Below are 18,204 nucleotides of genomic sequence, written 5' to 3'. Positions count from 1 at the left end.
TTGGCAACACAATTCTTTTTTTTGTTTATTGTCGAGACAATAAAGCCAATTTGAATTGAATTGAACTGAACTGAACTGAGAGACACAAGCAAATCAGACCAACCCCGTCCCCAAGAAGTCTATTCGATTTATTTTCATTTTAAATATTAAGAAAAAAAAAACAAACAAACAGGTATTTAAAGGGTATTTAAACCCTTTCACAAATCGTCACGGGTGGTTTTGGGCAGGGTAACAGCATCGCTGCTCTCGAGACCAGGTCCTCTCAGTTTCAGCAGAGCCAGTGCGAGGGGCGGGGGGTTACCTGGAGGGGTTCTGCGTGGTGAAGGGCACAGTGAGGGAGAAGCTGGCCCCATCGTGATAGGCGTCCAGCAGAGGCTGCCTGTCCGCAGAGTCATACACGCTGTAATACCTGCGGGAGAGAGGAGGGAGGAGGGAGGGAGCAGTCAACAGCTGCTAGTCTGAAGCCCTGATCCCCTCCTCTGCCAGCCTGACAGAGGCGGGGGTGTGTACCGCTGACCCTGCGAAGAGCTCGTGAAAGACGTACAACTTGTTACTGGCACTAACACACTTCAAAATTTTTACTTTATTTAGTAGAATTGACAATTATGTTTTTTAATTCTCTCCCAATTTGGCATATCGGATTATTTGTAGGCTCAGCTCCCCGCTACCACCCCTGTGCTGACTCGGGAGTGGCGAAGATGAACACACGCTGACCTCCGAAGCGTGTGCCGTCAGCTTCTTCACACGCTGCAGACTCACCGTGCAGCCGCCTCAGAGCTACAGCGTCGGAGGACAACGCAGCTCTGTGCAGCTTACAGGCAAGCCCGCAGGCGCCCGGCCAGACCACAGGGGTCGCTGGTGCGCGGAGAGTGGAGTATATTATTTCTAAGCAGTGAGTGCAGTTTGACAGATCAGATTATCTGCGGGCTTCCAGCCTCCTTGGTCAAAGCTGCTCTGCTTCTCAACGCAGGGATTCGCTGCCTCAGTGTGGACTGAACTTACTGCTGCAAGAAGCGCAGGATCAAGCTCTTGATGTCATCGGAGCCGAAGTAACTGCCCTGAAAAAGGGAAAAAAAACTGGAATCAGCCAGGGATCAGAACCCACTCCAGACTCAATCAGAACCCACACCCACGCTGCTGAGAGGACAGGCGGGGTTAGGGTTAGGGTTTGGAAGAGCTGCTGAGAGGACAGGCGGGGTTAGGGTTAGGGTTAGGGTTTGGAAGAGCTGCTGAGAGGACAGGCGGGGTTAGGGTTAGGGTTTGGAAGAGCTGCTGAGAGGACAGGCGGGGTTAGGGTTAGGGTTAGGGTTTGGAAGAGCTGGTCTCAGCGCTGCTGAGAGGACAGGCGGGGTTAGGGTTAGGGTTAGGGTTTGGAAGAGCTGGTCTCAGCAGTGCTGAGAGGACAGGCGGGGTTAGGGTTAGGGTTTGGGTTTGGAAGAGCTGGTCTCAGCGCTGCTGAGAGGACAGGCGGGGTTAGGGTTAGGGTTTGGGTTTGGAAGAGCTGGTCTCAGCAGTGCTGAGAGGACAGGCGGGGTTAGGGTTAGGGTTTGGAAGAGCTGGTCTCAGCAGTGCTGAGAGGACAGGCGGGGTTAGGGTTAGGGTTTGGAAGAGTTGGTCTCAGCGCTGCTGAGAGGACAGGCGGGGTTAGGGTTAGGGTTTGGGTTTGGAAGAGCTGGTCTCAGCAGTGCTGAGAGGACAGGCGGGGTTTGGGTTTGGAAGAGCTGGTCTCAGCAGTGCTGAGAGGACAGGCGGGGTTAGGGTTAGGGTTTGGAAGAGTTGGTCTCAGCGCTGCTGAGAGGACAGGCGGGGTTAGGGTTAGGGTTTGGGTTTGGAAGAGCTGGTCTCAGCGCTGCTGAGAGGACAGGCGGGGTTAGGGTTAGGGTTTGGGTTTGGAAGAGCTGGTCTCAGCAGTGCTGAGAGGACAGGCGGGGTTAGGGTTAGGGTTTGGAAGAGTTGGTCTCAGCGCTGCTGAGAGGACAGGCGGGGTTAGGGTTAGGGTTTGGGTTTGGGTTTGGAAGAGCTGGTCTCAGCAGTGCTGAGAGGACAGGCGGGGTTAGGGTTAGGGTTAGGGTTTGGAAGAGCTGGTCTCCGCTGCTGAGAGGACAGGCGGGGTTAGGGTTAGGGTTAGGGTTTGGAAGAGCTGGTCTCAGCAGTGCTGAGAGGACAGGCGGGGTTAGGGTTAGGGTTTGGGTTTGGAAGAGCTGGTCTCAGCAGTGCTGAGAGGACAGGCGGGGTTAGGGTTAGGGTTTGGAAGAGTTGGTCTCAGCGCTGCTGAGAGGACAGGCGGGGTTAGGGTTAGGGTTTGGGTTTGGAAGAGCTGGTCTCAGCAGTGCTGAGAGGACAGGCGGGGTTAGGGTTAGGGTTTGGAAGAGTTGGTCTCAGCGCTGCTGAGAGGACAGGCGGGGTTAGTGTTAGGGTTAGGGTTTGGAAGAGCTGGTCTCCGCTGCTGAGAGGACAGGCGGGGTTAGGGTTTGGAAGAGCTGGTCTCCGCTGCTGAGAGGACAGGCGGGGTTACCTTGCCAGGCGGGAGCGTCGTCGGGGCTTCAACATCGAAGGCGATGGGAAGGGGGAGGATGTGCCCATCCTTTAGAGGAGAGAGAGGGAGAGTGCGAGCGAGAGAGACATTAATTACACATGAAAACAAACAAACAAACAAACAAACAAACAAACAAACAAACAAACAATCTGTACAGGCAAGTTTCCAACACTGAGTACTTTCAAGTTGAGCCGACAGATAAAAACAGAACAAGTCTTGCCTCTGTATGTATCTACCCAGCTTTAAAAACGTGAGGTCAGGCTTTTGTTTTCATTATTCTAGGATGACTCAACACCCTCTGCCTGCCCCCCCCCCAGACCCCACACTGAACACAGAGGGGTTTAGATTTAATACTGTTTTAGCACTGCCTTTCTACAATACTGTCCTGTAATCCAACCTGAAAACAGTGATATATATATATTATACATATGACATGTATACATATAGATAGTTAGCAAAGTGTAAGAGGCTCTTACCAATCTCAGCAGCTTGGAAAACCTCTCACGGACGGCACTGTCAAACACATTCAAAAGAGAAAAGGACAAAGTGTCATAGACAATGCACATACACCAACATACAGACCTGACTAATTACACCCCTCCAATCCCTGCCTCTCCTCCCACCCCTCCCCTCCCCTCCACCTCTCCTCGCACCCCTCCCCGTCTCTCCTCGCACCCCTCCCTGTCTCTCCTCCCCTCCCAGTCTCTCCTCGCACCCCTCCCCGTCTCTCCTCCCTCTCCTCACACCCCTCACCTCCCTGCCTCCCGTCTCTCCTCCCACCCCTCCGTGTCCAGCTCTCTTCACAGAAAGGTACTTGCAATAACTAGGTCAAGAGAACCCCAGGGCTGCCACTCCTTAAATATCTATATATATCTATCTATCTCTATATATCTTTGTATCCGAGGCAGATCTGTACAGCCCTATCATAAAAACTGAATAAAATTAAAATGTTCCTTCCAGGAGCGAAAAACAGGCACGCATTCCTCAAATTGCATTTACATCAGAATGCGTTTGCCTTGTTTTATTTTCTGTTTTCTCTTCCATGTTGGAGTTCTTTTTGTAAAGTGAATTAAAATCAGAGCACTTACCTGTGATCTTGTGTGTGGGTGGAAGAGCTCATTTGGTTTCTCTTGGGTTTTTTTTTGTTTTTTGTTTTTTTTTAAAACACATATGAAACCATGGCAACAGGTCGGTGTTCTACCAATCCCACTCCCCAGTCTCTCGTTCATAATGAACACCAGGGAGTCGTAATGATCTGAACTCCCCTTGGAGTTGGTCTAGCACCCCCTTGGATAAATCCTGCAGTTGCAAGACAGCTGGAAACCGAAGCGGCAAAGCACGGAAGGGATCGGACTCCTAATTCAAACAACTACTCCCTGCTTCATGAAGGGGCGAGGACGCACGAACTTAAAAACGTGTTCAAACATTACAAAAAAAAAAAAGTGTTAAAAAGAACTTAACACTTTGGTCCTACAGTTGCAAGACTTTGAGATTCAAAATGAAAAAATAAAAAACTCCCAAAAATAAACGTCACATGTATTCTCTGGTGTCAGCTGCAGAGTTCCACAACCTAACAAGGATGCAGATCTACAAGACAGCGGCACTGAAGCCCTGCAGGATACCTTTAAAAAAGGACCCAGCCGAGCCCGAGCGCAGCTAGTGCTGCTGGAGGAGGAGGAGGAGGAGGAGTTGATACACATTGTGGGGCTGTGGCAGGGACCCCAGTAGTTCACACGGGAGCTTTCTCGTCTGCATCGATACACATTGAAGTTACAGCGACAGGGATGGAAATGGGAAGCCACAGCTACAGCACCAGCTTAAGAAGTCAGCCACCGGGGAGAGGTAAAGCCAAACAGCTCAAAGGTGCGTACCTAGGTCAGGAACAAAACCCTGGAACAGCTTCAAGAAAAGGGGGCTCGATGCCAGGAGGTTCAAATCCCAGCTGAGCCACTGACTCACTGTGTGTGTGTGTGTGTGTGTGTGTGTGTGTGTGTGTGTGTGTGTGTGACCCTGAGCAAGTCACTGAACCTCTTGTGCTCCGTCCTTTGGATGAGACCTAAAACAAAACGAGGTCCTATTGGAAGTGACTGCAGCAGCAGTTGCTGCTGATGAAGCATCGTTCCCCCCCCCCCCCCGGTCTCTGTAAGTCGCTTTGGATAAGAGCAATGTAAAACCCGGGCTGGCTGATGCTGCTCTGCAATGGGAGTCTTGTTTCCATCCCTGTTGTAAGCAACCGATAAACTTACCACTGTCAACCCCCCCCCCCCCCACCCCCACCCCACCCCCACCCCCACCCCACCCCACCCCCCCTGGAGATACAACGCAACAGGAGCAGTGACAGGGAAACACAAACACAGACACTGAGCGAACGCTAGCCTGGGCAGGGGAGGGGAGGGGGGAGGGGATTAGCCTGAAGGGAAGCTAGCTGGTTAGTTTCGGGTGAAGTTGTAAGTATGAAAGATTGCACAGTGACGCAAAACACAAAAGGTGGAGGAGGGGCTGGAAGAGAAGCAGAAGTTTGAGTGAAAGAGGACAAAAGAAAAAAAAATATTAATACTGCATTTCACTGCGGTTCAGTGAGAAGCCATCCTCTGATCACGTAACCACCACAACAGCGCAAGATATTCAAATCTAAAAAACGTATGTTACCAAAAATAAATAAATACTGGATAATGCGAATTCCATTTGAAGATTTTTTTTTTTTTTTTTTTTTTTAAACCAGGACACACACCTAAAAGATAAATCTCAAATTTACAAAAGTTGCCCTGGCAAATGGTCAGAAATTATAAGGCTACAATATTTGTTTTTTGTAAAAAAAAAAAGTATACAAAAAAAAAAGTTGTGTTTTCTTATGTATATATACATATTAAAAAAAGTTAACTTACTTCTCAAAAAAAAAAAAATCTTTTAAAAAGTTGGTATGAGGCCTCCACACACACACACACTCTCTCTCTCTCTCTCTCTCTCTCGCAGAGCGCCAGTCTGCAGTGTAGAAATGGGCTTCCTGCCACAGCATTGAGAAACACTCTCAGGTCATTTGAAACAAGCAGCTCCCGTTTCAACACTGAACAGCACGTCCTGAGAACAGCACTGACCTCCCTCTGCTCCCTCTCTTCTGGGGCTGTTTATTTTAACTGTACAGGACCGTGGCTCCAGCAGCAGTGTCTCTGTCTGTCTGTGTCTCTGTCCGTCTCTTCAGCCCCCTGTGTTTTTGACCAGTTGCGCGGCTGTGCCTGTCTTAGGTTGTCCCCCCCCTCCTTCTTGAGGGATCTTACCCGTCACTGGCTAACCAGCCATCCTCACTGGCCAAATCACAAGGGGGCACGGGCCCCGCTTTCCACCAAAATCGGCTGGCTTAAAACCAAGTCAGGATGGTTTTTGGTTTTTTTTTTTTTTTCAGGATTTCAATTTCAGTCCCCCGTCAAAAAATAAATAAAAAAATAAAAATATAGAAAAAAAAAAGCTGCTTTAAAAATGAATATTATTCATTCAGGAAAAGCGAGTCAATCTCCCCAGAGAGAGTTTTGCCCATGAAGGAGTTTAACACTGAATTAAATAATAAAAACATGTCTGTGTATAAACACACACACTGTGTGTGTGCGTGTGTGAGAGTGTGTATAATCTAGATGCATATTTGCATTTCTTTCAGAAGTGGGTGAAACTGCAGAGGGGGGTTACTGAAAAGAGGATAAGAACTCACCTGCACTGCAGGGAAATTGCACAAATAAAATAAAAAAAAACAACTTAAGAAATATTTGAGAGCAAAAGAACGATAGGAGAAATAAAAACAGACAGAATTTAATAAAAAACGAGGTTTGGGTTTCTGAGCTGCTGGAAAAAATGGTTTTCCAATGTAGTGATTTCTACATATAAAAACAATTACAATTAAATATGATCTGACACACACACTTGTTTCAGTAGCAATGATTCACAGGTGATTTACCAGCCAGCATAAAATTCAGTGCTGTGTACAGAGAGCCCTGCAGTACTTTCACATTTCTCCACAGATTGTAACTTTGCCAGTGAGAATCGAGTTACTCCTTTTAAAAAGACAACATTACAAAAATGCCTGCCTACCCCCACCATCCCCAAAATGAGGAGACAGGCTGGGTGACAGGAATCAGGCAGGCTGGGTGACAGGAATCAAACAGGCTGGGTGACAGGAATCACACAGGCTGGGTGACAGCGTCAGGACTCAGACTCCCACATTACACAGCAAGTTTAAACCCTACCTCGTAAGATCAGGTCAGTCCTACACCCAGGGTCAGGGGAGACAGGCTCGGGTGAGAACGGACTCTGCTCACAGTAAAAGCGGCCGGAATGCCAGGGGATCGTTCATCTGCTGCACTGGACAGACTACCCCCCCCCCCCCTCCCTCCTGGCTGCAGCAGCTCAGGGGAGGGTCAGTGCACTGGTCAGCCCCGCTGCTTGCTGGATCAAGGCGCTCTCTCTCTCACCTGATGTACGTGGAGTGGTCTTTGAAGGAATCGCACAGCGCGTTCCTGTCCAGCCACAGCTCCTCCAGCTGGAAGCCTTTGATTTTGTCCAGCTCTCGCTCCGTCTTCAGCTGCAGGCAGAAGCACACACAAGATTGACAATGCAGAACACACGACAGAATCGCTGAATAATGTTCCCTTGTTAACATATTGAATTCCACCCCCTCTATATAGAATGAACTCCCTCAGCTTCATAGAGTCCAATGAAAGCTGCTGAATAATGTTCCCTTGTTAACATATTGAATTCCACCCCCTCTATATAGAATGAACTCCCTCAGCTTCATAGAGTCCAGTGAAAGCTGCTGAATAATGTTCCCTTGTTAACATATTGAATTCCACCCCCTCTATATAGAATGAACTCCCTCAGCTTCATAGAGTCCAGTGAAAGCTGCTGAATAATGTTCCCTTGTTAACATATTGAATTCCACCCCCTCTATATAGAATGAACTCCCTCAGCTTCATAGAGTCCAATGAAAGCTGCTGAATAATGTTCCCTTGTTAACATATTGAATTCCACCCCCTCTATATAGAATGAACTCCCTCAGCTTCATAGAGTCCAATGAAAGCTGCTGAATAATGTTCCCTTGTTAACATATTGAATTCCACCCCCTCTATATAGAATGAACTCCCTCAGCTTCATAGAGTCCAATGAAAGCTGCTGAATAATGTTCCCTTGTTAACATATTGAATTCCACCCCCTCTATATAGAATGAACTCCCTCAGCTTCATAGAGTCCAATGAAAGCTGCTGAATAATGTTCCCTTGTTAACATATTGAATTCCACCCCCTCTATATAGAATGAACTCACTCAGCTTCATAGAGTCCAATGAAAGCTGCTGAATAATGTTCCCTTGTTAACATATTGAATTCCACCCCCTCTATATAGAATGAACTCACTCAGCTTCATAGAGTCCAATGAAAGCTGCTGAATAATTTTAAGTTAAAAAATAAATAAAAAGCCTCTAAAAAGATCCTGTAAACTTTTTTTCTCCTCTCACCAATAATTTGACCACTTTTGCCCTTGACTCCCTCCCCCTCCCCCTCACCTCATTGCGGGACAGGTTCAAAGACTTCAGTTTGGTAGCCTTGTTCACCAGCTCAGAGAGGTCGTCCAGTCTGTACAGCCGGTTATTGCTCAAGTTCAGAGAGACGAGCTGGAGAGAGAGAGAGAGAGAGGGAGCGAGAGAGAGAGAGAGACAGAGAGAGAGAGAGAGAGAGAGAGAGAGGAGAGAGAGAGAGAGGAGAGAGAGAGAGAGCGAGAGAGGGAGAAATTAATTACACATGAAACCAAACAATCTGTACAGGCATGGTTTTCAAACTATCCAAAACCACAAAACTGAGTACTTTCAATTTGAACCGACAGATAAAAACAGAATAAATCTCGCCTCTGTATGTATCTACCCAGCTTTAAAAACGTGAGGTCAGGATGGCTTAACCACCCCGCCCCATCTCAATCTCAACCCCACAGCAGCCCTGCGATCCCCGGGCTGCAGGCTGCTCCGTCACAGGCTCTGGACCCCCGCTCCCCTTACCTCAGGGATGTTCTCCTCAATGACTTTGTTGACAGCCTGCATGCAGTTTCTCCGGTTCAGAACCAGGTCTATATTGTGCGTCACGAGATCTGTGGTGAGAAAGAGAGACACGCGCGTTTCTGAGGAGCGGTTTATAGGACAAGGCCGAAAATGAATAAACACTATTTTTAAGTCGAGATGCATATTAAGAAACACTTTTCGAACAGCTTTTTTGTTAACAGCTGATGGAACGGATCAACTCGATGGTAGCATTACAAATCTCGCTCGCTGTGTGTCAAGGTTCAGCCCTAATGACTTTGCAACCGCGATTCATTCCAGATTGCACAACCCCAGAGGAACGGAGCCCAGCTCTGCTGGGAAGACAGGTGTGACTCACCTGGGTCAGTGCGAAGGCTGTTCAGATCCAGTGCTTGCTGGGAGCCATCAAAACGCTTGCTCATGCATTGCTGAGAGAGAGAGAGAAGAGACAACTTTTTTAAAGTCTTGTTTCCTCCCCCCCAGGGCCAATTTCACTGCATCTCTGGGGGGGGGTTGGGGGTTAATCTAACCAAACCGGTCTGTCTGCTTTCTCTACAGCAAAGTACAGTTCACAGACAGCTACAATACAGCTTCAATACTGATCAAAGGCCGACCCACCCTAGAGCTGAGCTGGCCATCTGTACCCTTTATATCAATCTGTCTGTCTACTTGAGACACGGCACAGCTCCTTTCACGCCATCCTGACACCAATGAGTCTGTAGCGCCACCTGCAAGCCGTACATCGACACGATCCAGGACCATCAACACACTGTTCCACAGCAGCGTCACCCGCGCCAGGTTCCGCTGCTAGCAGCTTGATTAGCCCCCAGTGTGTCCAGGTGACAAGCTCAGGGGTGTCTGGGTCACACTGCTGTGCGCTGGGAGTCTCGCTGGTTCAGTGTGTGTGTGTGTGCCTGCATCCCGGTCTCTCCTCTTACCTTCAGCTGCTCCAGCTCCTCCGGTTTGAGTTCGTTCTGGATAAACGAGGGGGGCGACGACGAGCTGTTTATTATGACCACAACCTAGAACAGAGCAGAGCAGAGGAGAGGAGACCGCTGTCGCCGCATCATCACTACTAACTTACACATTCACTGGACTGACATTATTTTTAAGGGTGTAGCCCTCTGGGATTGTACTGTCTTGCGACAGAGGGGCACAAACGCAACTGGCAGAAGGGTTATAAAAAAAACAAAAAAAACACACACAACAACGTCTCAATCAAAAGTTATTCAACTGCAATGAAAAAAAAAAGTCTGATCACACACAGACACACCTTGTAGCTGTCCTTGTCTGTGATCACACACACACCTTGTAGCTGTCCTTGTCTGTGATCACACACACACCTTGTAGCTGTCCTTGTCTGTGATCACGCACACACACCTTGTAGCTGTCCTTGTCTGTGATCACACACACACACACCTTGTAGCTGTCCTTGTCTGATCACACACACACACATCTTGTAGCTGTCCTTGTCTGTGATCACTCACTCACACACACACACACACACCTTGTAGCTGTCCTTGTCTGATCACACACACACACATCTTGTAGCTGTCCTTGTCTGTGATCACTCACTCACACACACACACACACACACACCTTGTAGCTGTCCTTGTCTGATCACACACACACACACCTTGTAGCTGTCCTTGTCTGTGATCACACACACACACACACCTTGTAGCTGTCCTTGTCTGTGATCACACACACACACCTTGTAGCTGTCCTTGTCTGTGATCACACACACACACACCTTGTAGCTGTCCTTGTCTGATCACACACACACACACCTTGTAGCTGTCCTTGTCTGTGATCACTCACTCACACACCTTGTAGCTGTCCTTGTCTGTGATCTTCCTCGAAACCATTTTCAGCGCGTTTGCAGTCGTTGCATCTTCCACAAAGAACACGGCATTGTTTTTCTCATAGTGGAACTGGGAAGCAAACAGAAAAAGAGATTTTACATTGACTTTATTTATTTGTACTTTAAATTGACCAGTTCTACCCCCATTTCATCACTTTCTCTTCTCATCCCTCACTAACTCCAAACTCCATTAAGCCTACTTCAATACTCTATGTGCAAGACTGAACTTGTGGCATCCTAGTTCATATTGCATTTCAAATGCACGACTGCACTTAGTGTAAACTACACTGTATTTAAGCATGAAGCTCGCATTGTAACCCTGTGCTGTCCTGTAACACAACTGTAAGTCTGCAAGTGGGCAGCAGTGTGGAGTAGTGGTTAGGGCTCTGGACTCTTGACCGGAGGGTCGTGGGTTCAATCCCAGGTGGGGGACACTGCTGCTGTACCCTTGAGCAAGGTACTTTACCTAGATTGCTCCAGTAAAAACCCAACTGTATAAATGGGGAATTGTATGTAAAAATAATGTGATATCTTGTAACAATTGTAAGTCGCCCTGGATAAGGGCGTCTAAGAAAAAAATAATAATAATAATAATAATAATGATAATAATAAAAGCTTTTGAAGACAATTGTACATATATATATATATTGCTTTGTACTGTGTGAAGTGGAAACTCTGCGAGATATACTTACATGCACAGGGGTAAATTGAAGCGAGCACACTCCCTGTAGAGCTGCTATGAGCCACGGCTTATCATATTTCTTTCCACAAGGGATCTGAAAGACACAATCGCACGATAAGGGAGGAGAGGAAGCCCTCCCACTGTGTCTTAAATACGCACAGCGGCAGACTGTATTCAGTTTGTTCCAGTATTTCCAAGTGTCGGATGGGTTACTCACTGTGATTTTGAACCAGCTCTTGCGGTTGGCCGCGCCCCTGGGCCCACGCTGGCCCCCCCCGCGCTCTCGGTCCCTGTCGAAGCGGTCCTCCCCGCGCCGGTTAGGTCTGACGCTGTACGGGTTACTGCAGAGAACACACACACACACACACACACACACACACACACACACACAGAGAACACACACACACACAGACACAGACACACACACAGACACACACACACACACACACACAGACACACACACACACACACACACACACAAAGGGAAAAGGGAACGCGTTAGAAACGGCGCCGACATGGACTTTCTTTCAGTATTTCTAAATTCAGCACCATGGAGTTCTTATTTAATAGTTAGGGATTAGGTCACATTAAGAGCGTAAAAATAACTGGATATTCTAAAATTGGGAGAAAATGATAAAAAAAAAAAAAAAAACCCGAGCAAACGGCCGTTACACCTGAATGGGTTTAAACTGCAATGCAACAGGAGTCTACTTTCCATCGCGTCTGACAAACGCTTTCTATCCTTCAGATGAGACGGAAAACAAACAAGCTCCTATTGGAAGTGACTCTGCAGCAGCCACTGACTCCCTGTGTGTGTGTGCGTGCGTGCGTGCGTGCGTGTACATGTGCGTGTGTGACCCTGAGCAAGTCACTTCACCTCCTTGTGCTCCGTCCTTCAGATGAGACGTAAAACAAACAAGCTCCTATTGGAAGTGACTCTGCAGCAGCCACTGACTCCCTGTGTGTGTGTGTGTGCGTGCGTGCGTGCGTGTACATGTGCGTGTGTGACCCTGAGCAAGTCACTTCACCTCCTTGTGCTCCGTCCTTCGGATGAGACGTAAAACAAACGAGCTCCTATTGGAAGTGACTCTGCAGCAGCAGCAGCAGCAGTTGTTGATGAAGCAGAGTTCACCCCCCTAGACTCTGTGAGCCACTTTGGATATAAGTGTCTGCTAAATGAGCAATTAATAATAATAATAATAATAATAATAATAATAATAATAATAACTCACAATCTGCGCTGCCCCGACCCCGGGGAGGAATCCTGCAAGGTGTCGTTCATGGAGACGTCTCCCCCCTCATCTTCATCAAACCGAGCTCTCGGGCCGGGCCCCCACCCAACCCCTCCACGGTGCCTCTGCCGGGGGGGCTGCTCGCTGTACATCCTGCCCCGGAACGGCCCCCGTCCCTTCTTACTGCGGAACGCGGACCCCCCCACCCGGTCATCGTGCTCTGCAGGGAAACGGGAAACAGCAGCGTCCGTGAGAGAGAGAGAGAGCAAGAGAGAGAGACAGATCGAGCGAGGCAAGCAGGGCAAAAACAAATCAATCCCAGAGCTCCTCAAGACAACCTCCCCCTGTTCAGACTGCGCTTGCAGCTCTCCTGATCCGCCCCTCCTGCTCTGCGCTGGACTCCCCTGACCTCAGCGCTGCGTCCCTGGATCCTCAGCTGATGCGCTATCCTTGCCCTGCTAATCTGTCCCTGCAGAGATAACTCACTGTAATCCTAACCTGTGGCAGCGCAGATCATTCTAGTAGCGTTATTATGACTTGCACTTGCTGTAAACTACACTGTATTTAAATAGGAAGCTCGCACTGTAACCCTGTGCTGCCCTGGAACACAACTGTAAGTCGCTTTGGATAAAGGTCTCTCAAATACAATAATAATAATAATAATAATAATAATAATAATAATAATAATAATAATAATAATAATAATAATATCTTGCTAGCTGGCAGTGCTGTGTTAAACTGGCCCCTGGTTTCTCCAACTCCTGGCTCTGTCCCTACAGCTAATCCAAACCTGTCTGAAGGTCTGTCTTCTAACATAGATAAATAAAAGTGCAGATTCACAGTATCTGGGGACCCCCGTCCTCCTTGATTCCTGTAAAACGCATCCTTTCCAAACCCTTTTTAAAAATCAATGCATTCAGTTTGACTTGATGCTCAACATATGGCTGGAAGCACAGAGCCAGTCTGTATATATACTTTGAACGAATCTGGCTGGCGGCTTTATCCAAGGCGACTCACACAGGTGTTACAGGGCAGCGATGCAAGCTTCGCATTTCAATACAGAGTCGTTCACAGTAAATGATGATGATAATACTGCTAAAAAGCAATACGAGCTAGGACGCAACCAGTTAAGATCTACAATTATTATTATTATTATTTATTTCTTAGCAGACGCCCTTATCCAGGGCGACTTACAATCGCAAGCAAATACAAATACATTCAAGTGTTACAATACAAGTCATACAATAAGAACAAGATTAGACAACGCGTGTCAGTCGTGCAAGGATCGTGCCTCGGGTGAAAAACAAAATAATCACGTTTGTTCAAAAGAAACAGAATGGGTTAAAAACTTCATACACGCGTTCTTGTCTAGGAGAAACACAAAGCGACCGATCCTCGATCAAATATATTATTTTGAAACAATACAAAAAAAAAATGATATTGTGGTTTACAGTTCGCTAACTGTTTAAAAAAAATAAAGTCAAGAGATCCACAGATATCTAATTAAGCGAACCTTTAGAGTAAACGCGCTATACGGTACGGCAGATCAAGAGATCTTTATAATCCTCGTCTAAAATGACCGGAAAGTGACACCAGTGAATGAAATATAACGCCACGATATTCTGCACAGCGTTTTGCGTGGACTGTGGGGTGCAATTTATAACTTTGCCGAACACGCACCGCGCTTCAGATGCGTTTGAGGTGGGGGGGGGGGTGCGGACCGTGGATCTCAGCAATAATTCATTAAAATCAATCGCCAATCCCACATTTCATTATATTTTTTCTCTCGTTCGTGTGATATACAGTGCATTACTCCCCAGAAGCTAACCTGTAAAGGCCATTAAATCTCTCCCCCTCACCCCCCCACTCGCCTGCCACAACAGCCACCATCTGCTGTGCGAAACAAACTCCATTTTAACAGAATAAAAACTAAACAAAAACCAAGCTTACCGTTATAATGCCGCCCCTCGTCCGCCATGGCCATACAACCGCCGATCGCTGTTTAAATGCCCGGGGCAACCCAGAAATTTAATTTATTTATTTATGTATCTATTTATTTATTTCAGTCCAGACGCCTGTCGTAAACAACCAGGTCGGCGGTTACGAGATCTTGACGGGACTGCCAAGGATTTACAGCTGAGCGCATGCGCAGTTCACTCGCCCACCACCTCACCATAGAGTTGCGAATCCAGCTCGACATGTCCAGCTGAGACACGCTCCCAAACACAGCGCCCCCGGCGGCTCACACCGGTACTGTGCTAGAGAGCCGCCAGCGAATTACTGTACAAAATTACCTCGAGAGTGTTCGACAGGTTTAGGAAAACGGTTGATTTATCGTAACACACACAATTATAACTTTAAATTGAAGGTATATTTTACACTTTTTTTTTTCTTTAGGTCCATATTAACGCGTCTCATTTAATTTATGACTTTTTTTTTGCTCTTGTAGGATGCTGACTGAGTTTGACGCACACGTTTATTTAATTGAGTTGTTTGTATTTTTAATTGTCGAACAGGAGCTCCTTGTAAACGAGGCATCGGTCTCAAAAGAAACCATCTGGAGAAATAAATACATTTAAAAAAAAAAAATGAGGCAAAAACAAAACAAAACACGCACAATATTATTCCACTACAGCGCGGAGCCCGCCAAAAACAAAACACTGAGGGGGGAATATATTATTAATAATTGGAATTTTTTTAAGTTTTAAAAATGTACCTTCTTCGTGCCACCTGCGCCTTCCGACTCCGCCGTTTTTTACTTCGAACAAATAGTTGTGAAAACGGTTTCTATTCGACGCCATTTCAGCGAAGATTAAAAAATTTAAAAAATCAAACCGACGAAAAAACCGTTAACTTGAGCACGAGGCGCGCAGCCCGCCCCGCGGCGAGTGCGTCATCACGCACAGGGCGTCGACTTGCAGGATTAAACAACTAGAGAGATAGATAGAGATATCTTTAAATATCCTTTATTTCAATCAAAACGATATTAAAATTACAAAACAAATAGCAGAAAAGTCCATGCAAAACCCTCCTTTACAACAATTACAAACACATTTTTTAAAATTATCATCTTCCACCAAACACACCACCTCCCCAATTGCCTGAAACTCTTCTAGCTGGTGCACCAATTTACAAAAAGTAAAAATCAACTTTAATTCTTGAGATTACCAACACTTTAAAAACAGGTATTACCGCCCACGCTACTCCACTACTCCGCTCGCTCCACTGGCTCCCGATCACCGCTCGCATCCAGCTCAAGACTCTTGTACTCGCCTACAGATGCCTTGATCAGTCTGCACCCAGCTACCTCCAGACCCTCATCTCTCCCTACACCCCCACTCGACCTCTCCGCTCCGCCTGCACTAGAAGACTGGCTCTACCTCCGCTACGCTCCCCTGCCTCCAGAGCCCGCTCCTTCTCCACCCTCGCCCCCGCAGTGGTGGAATGACCTTCCTACAGATGTCAGGACTGCCCAGTCCCTGACCACCTTCCGGCGCCTCCTTAAGACTCACCTCTTCAGACAGCACCTGTAGAACTCCTCTGTTTGTATCCTGGGACACTATCACCCTTCATTTAAATGTGCTTTATTTTGCTCTTATCTGCCCCCTATTTTACTGCATTTAATCCTGTACTTCAGAGTACTGTAATCTGCCAAGTGTTTAACCTGTAGTACTTTGTATTTAATCACATCCTGATGTAACTATCACTATTTAATCATATCCTGATGTAACTATCACTATTATCTGCTGTATTATTGAATTGTGGTTTGTCACACTTGAACAAAAGTTATTGTATTTCTTGCTCTCATTGTATTACTTGTATTGTAACACTTGAAATGTATTTGCTTACGATTGTAAGTCGCCCTGGATAAGGGCGTCTGCTAAGAAATAAGTTGAAATAAGTTGAACCTGCAGTAGGGCAGACCACTGATACCCCGGGGCTGATCCTAAAGTTTGGAGAAGGACATAAGGGTCTGTTCAGGGGGATACAAAAAAAAGAGATGTATCGGATGCGTGTGAAAGTGTTGCATTTTCAAAATTTTAAAAAACCTGCCCGATACACATTAGCGAGGGAGGCTACAGGTGGAGGACTCCACCACCCCTGCATGGAGGAATCTGTACAGATCAGCAGATCCTAAGAGAGCGGGGGGATCGAGTGTGGAGAATATCACATACCACTGTGGCCACCAACTCCTTTCTCTGCATCATTCAGCCGAGGGGAGGAGATGCATGTCAGTTTTTCTCGATAAGGGACACGGTTTTTCATTGTTGTTTAATCTGTGGTGGGTTTAAAGCCTTTGTTTGAGTTATTGAATGATTTGTTTAGTGAACTGGGTCTGAGTTTTACTCAAAACTACTTTTATTTTTGGGGTGAAGAATGCTAAAGGAAATAAAAAAAATCTTTGTCAATTGGAAAATTTTCTACTGGGCCAGGCAAAAACAGAGAGAGAGAGAGAGAAAAAGAGAGAGAGAGAGAGAGAGAGAGAGAGAGACAGAGAGAGAGAGAGAGAGAGACAGAGAGAGAGAGAGAGAGAGAGAGAGAGAGAGAGAGAGGAGAGAGAGACAGAGACAGAGACAGAGACAGAGAGAGAGAGATTTTTTTTAAAAAAAGAAACGGCTGTGCACCACCAATATTTTTGCCTCGAGGAGCTGATTTCAAAGCACAGAGTGATTTAAGCTTTTTTTAACTTGAGTTTAAGGTATTGGGGCTGTGAGGTTACATTTATACACGCGTGAATGTTAAATTATATATATATATATATATATAAATCAAGACTGATCCTCAGAGCCAGCATTGCATGATATAATAAAAATATAAGTTTATATAAAGTAGTGTTAATTAGAATTAATACAGATTCAAAGATAGAAGTAAAAATGACGTCACGATATATAGAACAGCATGACATCATGTTAGAATAAACCGTGGATTTGAATGTAAACATTAACAAGTCGTTGTCATGACGTCAAACACCTAGAAACGCCTCCAATGTTTTGATTCAAACACAGACTCCCTTGAGAAAGAGATACGGACAACATATCGAAACGCTGGGCAGCTGGCTCTCTGAGCTAATATATATATATATATATATATATATATATATATATAATGTGTCAGTGCACATTTGAAATAAAACGAATTATTTCACATTTCTACAATAATAATACTGTATTATTATTATTATTATTATTATTATTATTATTTTTATTACCACAATAGTGGCGATAACAGACACGACCGTAAAGTCACGACTATGCATCGATCCTTTAATTAACAAAATAAAGAATTCATGTTACAATTTTAGATCTCTCTCTCTCTCTCTCCCTCTCCCTCTCTCTCTCTCTCTCTCTCTCCCTCTCTCTCCCTCTCTCTCTCTCTCTCTCTCTCTCCCTCTAACAGACGAGCCGATAAACACCAGACCGAAGGATTAACGCGACAGCAATTAAACACGCCTTCTATACAGCAGGGCCAGGGACGCGGGGCGTGGGGATCTGGGGTGAAGTGTTCAGATTTTAAATACTAAAGGGATTTAAACCCTCCTACCAGTCTTAGTCTCCAGCCAGTCCTCCCCTGTCCCGTGCACAACACCGTCCCACACAGTATTGACTCTTCGTTTTGGCATATTGACCCCCGACTCCAGTCCGGGGCGCATGTAAATCTGTTTGCTGCTGTGTTTCCTCCCCCGAGTCGCAGACTCTGATCACTGCTGTGTAAGTTTAAACGGAAGCAGCTCTCGTTTTGGGGCTTTTTTTAAATTCTTGAGCCCGGATACCCACACGAGACACTCCCACTCCCACTCCCACGTTAACTGTATTGCGTGTCATTTCCTCGGCTTTTCAAAACGGC

At 46.3% G+C, this 18,204-nt stretch overlaps 1 protein-coding gene across 3 annotated transcripts; it reads right to left on the bottom strand.

Annotated features, from left to right (window-relative positions):
- Positions 1 to 301: 301 nt before the first annotated feature.
- On the bottom strand, positions 302 to 18,178 carry LOC131734379 (nuclear RNA export factor 1-like; the record flags this gene model as incomplete). Of its 3 annotated transcripts, none has more annotated exon segments than XM_059021350.1 (14): positions 302 to 409; positions 1,003 to 1,058; positions 2,516 to 2,584; positions 3,013 to 3,049; positions 6,994 to 7,103; positions 8,079 to 8,186; positions 8,565 to 8,653; positions 8,941 to 9,010; positions 9,521 to 9,604; positions 10,412 to 10,516; positions 11,139 to 11,222; positions 11,346 to 11,469; positions 12,361 to 12,580; positions 17,902 to 18,178. In XM_059021350.1, coding segments are annotated over 14 exon segments (1,373 nt in total), but the record flags the coding sequence as incomplete, so codon positions are not given.
- Between the last annotated feature and the right edge of the window lie 26 nt (positions 18,179 to 18,204).

This window comes from Acipenser ruthenus, unplaced genomic scaffold, assembly GCF_902713425.1.
Source record: "Acipenser ruthenus unplaced genomic scaffold, fAciRut3.2 maternal haplotype, whole genome shotgun sequence".
In the NCBI taxonomy this organism is placed as follows: Eukaryota; Metazoa; Chordata; class Actinopteri; order Acipenseriformes; family Acipenseridae; genus Acipenser; species Acipenser ruthenus.
This window is presented reverse-complemented; position numbering and strand designations above follow the sequence as displayed.